This window comes from Aethina tumida, chromosome 1 (genome assembly GCF_024364675.1).
Source record: "Aethina tumida isolate Nest 87 chromosome 1, icAetTumi1.1, whole genome shotgun sequence".
Taxonomy (NCBI): Eukaryota; Metazoa; Arthropoda; class Insecta; order Coleoptera; family Nitidulidae; genus Aethina; species Aethina tumida.
In genome coordinates this window covers 32,368,773-32,374,058 of record NC_065435.1, presented here as the reverse complement: position 1 = coordinate 32,374,058, position 5,286 = coordinate 32,368,773, and the positions used below count along the sequence as shown (strand labels likewise).

Sequence of the window (5,286 nt, the reverse complement as noted above, 5' to 3'; positions counted from 1 at the left end):
AAAACATCGGTGATAAATATGATGTACAGAGTGCTGACATTTCATTTCAATGTTGGTCATTGAGTATCGCGGTAATGGTTTATTAAACTCTGTTATTGACAACTTACCGTTTGAATTACATCTACCATTTTATCAGTACTGTGGTCCTGGTACAAAATTGAAAAAACGACTAGCGAGAGGTGATACAGGTATCAACGAGTTGGACAAAGCCTGTAAACGACACGACATTGCCTACGAGGAAAATAAATCGCTGCAGGATAGACACAAGGCAGACTTTGTTTTGGAAAACGAGGCGTGGAACCGTGTAAAATCCAAGAACGCTAATTTGGGTGAAAAAGCAGCCGCGTGGCTTGTAACAACGGGAATGAAGATAAAAAGGAAGCTCGGAATGGGTCATCGTACACAACACCAATCAAAAATTTCATTCAAGAAAGACATTGTCGACAAAATCGATAAAAAGATTTTAAAATCGGTCGACATAAAACCAGGTAGCAAGTCACTACGAAAAATCGCTGCAGCGGCAATAAAAATAGCCAAAGTCAACACTAAACGAATTGGGGGTCGAAAAAACGTGAAGATACCTAGAACAATTCCGTTTAGTTCGAAACAAGGAGGAATTCTGCCATTACTGCCAATTCTCGCTGGTTTATCAAGTCTTGGAGCATTAATGGGTGGTGCTGCCGGTGTGGCAAAAACAATAGTCGACGCGAAAAATGCAAAGAAGAATCTAGATGAACAGAAACGACACAATCAACGCATGGAGCAAATAGGAAAAAAGGGTAGTGGATTGTACTTACGAAAAAACCCAAAAGGGTACGCTTTGTTCTTGGAAAAAATTCCAAAAAACTACCGATAAGAGTGCCCGCACGAGCACTCTACGATCATGAAATAATCAAATTTGCCAAACAATTGAAAATACCCTATTTTAGAGGTGTTTTTATGCGTGACGCTCTACCTTTGTATCCTAAGAAAAACGAAAGTGCCGTCGTGAACCTGGACGATTCAACAAATTACGGAACTCACTGGGTTTGTTACGCAAAGAGAGGAAATCAAGTCAAGTATTATGATAGTTTTGGGGATTTACGACCACCGTTGGAGATAATTCGATACATGGGAAAAAATTGTCAAATTTATTACAATGTACACCCTGAGCAGAAGTTTAATGAGTCATCCTGTGGTCGTTACTGCTTGAAATTTTTATACAATATAAAACAATGAATACTTTGTCATACCATAATAATAATAAAGAAAAATCATTAATTTTAATTGAGTTTTATTTGATGACACACACACACACACACACACACATGCACACACACGCACACACACATCCACAATTGCTGTTGTTGTTGTTATTATTGTTGTTGCGTTTTCTATTATTTTGTGTTAAATAAGCAGTGAGCTAAACTATTACTCAGTCTTATTTGAAACGTTGTGAGAGCAATGTCATATATATTTCCTCTTACAAGTACCAGCCACATATTAAATATCGATTTTGTAAATCCTATTCAGTTGGATCCCGAAGTACAGTACGGGCTCGCCTTAATTGGATTTCATTCGTACAACAGTATTCCGAATATTGATTCAAATTGTAATACGTTTAACTACCGGAACATAGCCAATCGTATCGGATATATAGAAATCCCCGAGGGTGCATATGAAATAAGTGATATTGAAAAATATTTACGAAAGAGAATTATTCAAGATTCCATTGAAGATGAGTTAGCGGAAGGAAAGATTTTATCGATAAAACCTAACCATAACACCCTCAAGTGCGAAATATATAGCGAAACACTTGCAATTGACTTCAGCACACCGTCTTCTGTTGGGAAATTGTTGGGTTTTTCGGCAAAACTTCTAGAAACAGGAACACTTTACGAATCTGACTTACCTGTGGATATAGTAAAGGTGAAAACATTACATATCGACTGTAACATTACCACGGGTGCATTTTACAAGGACAGACCGACACACACCATCTACGAATTTGCATTGGACAGCAACCCTGGCTACGCGATTGACGAAACGCCAAGACATATTATCTATCTCCCCGTAGTGAACAGAAATCAAATTTCAAACATTTCACTGCAGATTTTGGATCAAAATTTTGAACCTGTTAATTTCCGAGGGGAGGAAATTATTATCCGATTGGAATTGAAAAAGCTCACGTAAAATGGGTTTGACTTTCGATTACTATAATTCGGACAACAACAGTACAAATCCATCAGTATATGAAAAACCGTCATCGTGTGTGAATCAGCTTAATTATCAACAGCAAAAGAAGAAACAGAAGCAGAAGCGCAGGCCGAAGCAACGTTTGACTCTAGACAACGTATTGTTTTTACAATCACTGGGTTACAATGTCGTCGTACAATCAGGTGTTCGAGGTCTACCGCAAACCACGGTACGACGAAACAATTCAAAAAATGGAAACTCGCACCTATTACCCATACATAAAATCGTTCAATAATAATGACGTTATTGAAATCTCCATAAACCAGAGGGATTCCTGGGTACTGATGCACGAGGCGGCAATTGTGATTGAAGGGGAGCTGAGAAGAGATGGTGGTGAAGGTGAAGTTTCACTGGTCAACAATGCTGGTGCATTTATGTTTGACAATATCACGTACGAACTAAACGGAAAAGAAGTGGACTCTGTTCGTACACCGGGAATCGTCTCCACAATTAGAGGATATCTTTGTTACAATCAAATGGATAGCAATATTTTGAGTACGGCAGGATGGTGTTACCCAAACAATCTAGTTACGACCAAGAACAAGTCAACGTTTGTTTTAAGAATACCACTGCATCATCTGTTTGGTCTATTTATCGACTATAAACTAGCTCAATTTGGCAAACACACCTTAAGATTGGTCAGAGCTCGAAGCGATCTAGATGCTATTGTGTGTAAATCCCTGAAAGATACAGCACCCACCTCAGGTATCATCAAAATGACCAACATTTGTCTAAAAGCACTCATTGTTGTTCCAAATGACATGCTGAAAATAAAATTGTTGGATTCGATAAAAAATGATAAACCTATACTTTTACCATTCAGAAGATGGGAATATCATGAACTGCCACAATTAACAACTGGATCAACAAAGGAAATTTGGGGTGTGAAAACATGTACAGCTGTGGAGAGTCCACGATTTGTAATTGTTGCTTTTCAATCGGACAAAAGAGAAAATGATTCGGTTGATACGACCGTCTTTGATAATATGCACGCCTCGGAAGTACGGGTCGTGTTGAACGGTGAATATTATCCATCTGAACGACAGGGTTTGAATTTTGCCAAACACAGTTATACCGAATCGCATTACAACTATACGCAGTTTTTTAACAATTTCAAACATGATGCATCCCAAGCAAAGCAACCTCTACTCGATTATTCAACGTTTAAGGATAATACCATATTTGTTATTGATTGCTCCAAAAGAAATACAGCACTGAAACTGGGTACTATAGATGTTAAATTGGAAATTGAATCGAGGGTCGCATTTCCCCAGAAAACAAAGGCATATTGCGTAATCGTGCACGATTGTGTTTTGGAGTATCTACCGCTAAGTGAAATTGTACGCACTGTGACTTAAATATAAGTTGGATATCGGCATCACAATGTGAATAGAACGAGAAAATATTTCATTGTGTAAACACCACAACGTCCACAACACTAGCAAACACATGGAATCCAACAAGCCTGTCGACGTTGACGTACCGGCGGACAACAACAACAACAACAGCAACATCAACAAGAACAAGGAATGTGAAAGTATTGCTGCAATGAATTGCTGGCGGGATGTTTTCGAAAATCCGTTTAGATTTAGAAATTTAAAATATAAACCTGTAGTTAGAATAATTACACCAAGAAATGTATTGTAAAATTAATTGTGTGTACGAGTAGTAAAAATATCATAATAAAAAAAATCCTAAAAATGACAGCAGCTTATCATTATCGATTCGACACAGGGTGGTAAACATCCTTCAAACTGTTGTGGTTGATAAGATTGCAACCACATGTTGGGTGGGAAAAATATTTTGTGAGAAAACTATTTTAATGTTTGCCTAATGATTATAAACAATCCTAAATAGGGCAGAGCAGTTTATCATTAGCGGTTCGACACAGGGTCGTAAACATCCTTCAAACTGTTGTGGTTGATAAGATTGCAACCACATGTTGGGTGGGAAAAATATTTTGTGAGAAAACTATTTTAATGTTTGCCTAATGATTATAAACAATCCTAAATAGGGCAGAGCAGTTTATCATTATCGATTCGACACAGGGTCGTAAACATCCTTCAAGCTGTTATGGTTGATAAGATTGCAACTACATGTTGGGTGGGAAAAATATTTTGAGAGAAAACTATTTTAATGTTTGTCTAATGATTGTAAACAATCCTAAATAGGGCAGAGCAGTTTATCATTAGCAGTTCGACACAGGGTCGTAAACATCCTTCAACCTGTTGTGGTTGATAAGATTGCAACCACATGTTGGGTGGGAAAAATATTTTGAGAGAAAACTATTTTAATGTTTGCCTAATGATTATAAACAATCCTAAATAGGGCAGAGCAGTTTATCATTAGCGGATCGACACAGAGTCGTAACACATAAACCCTTCACCTAAATTATATTTTCATATTTCCGTATTTGTAATGAATTTCTATAAATTAATTAACCGTCTATATTTAAGGTTTAGTTTCGAAATGTCATCCGTACTGAGCTCTTCGTCGCCGTCGTCGTCATCGGCGCCGTCGCTGTCACCGATCATCAAGTACACCTTAGAAAAAATTGAAGAATTTATTCAAACGTGTGTAGATCGGGAAAAAATCAAGAGACTTGAACTGTATAAAAATAAAATTGAGAAGGTTGTTAATGTGCGCGAGATTTACACCGAATCTTCTGGTACACATTTTGAATCATGTATTTGGGCTAATCCAACGACTGTCGAGGGACCCGATACTTGTGAATGTTTTTACATATTCCGTGCAGTGTACGAAAGCAATCAACTGATGGGTTTAGACGCTGAGTTGTCTTCACACATTACCGCATCATCACCGTCCTTATCTTCGATGTCCGATTCTTCAGAGGCAATAAATCCATCACACTGTCTACAATTTTTATGTAAACCAGAGAGTTTCGATAAACTTATGATATGTACAATTGAAATGTTAGGCATTATAAGAGAGTTGCTCAAGAAATAACAATAAATTTTTTTTTTTTGCTGTAAATTTATCTTTTGTTTTATTCCTTTGTAAAATACTAGTCAAAATTTTAAACTGCTTCAG

General features: G+C 37.3%; 1 protein-coding gene across 1 annotated transcript; it reads left to right on the top strand.

Moving 5' to 3' along the window:
• The first annotated feature begins 18 nt into the window (after positions 1 to 18).
• On the top strand, positions 19 to 1,218 carry LOC126264810 (uncharacterized). The gene is made up of 2 exons (XM_049964205.1): positions 19 to 813; positions 930 to 1,218. The coding sequence occupies exons 1-2, from the start codon at positions 50 to 52 to the stop codon at positions 1,216 to 1,218; spliced, it is 1,053 nt and encodes a 350-aa protein (XP_049820162.1). The 5' UTR covers positions 19 to 49.
• Positions 1,219 to 5,286: the final 4,068 nt, after the last annotated feature.

Bases quoted from the DNA above. Each gene is read 5' to 3' on its own strand.
- LOC126264810 (XM_049964205.1), top strand. From the start codon at position 50: ATGTTGGTCATTGAGTATCGCGGTAATGGTTTATTAAACTCTGTTATT. The intron at 814-929 runs GTACGCTTTGTT...ACCCTATTTTAG, and splicing joins TTACGAAAAAACCCAAAAGG to AGGTGTTTTTATGCGTGACG.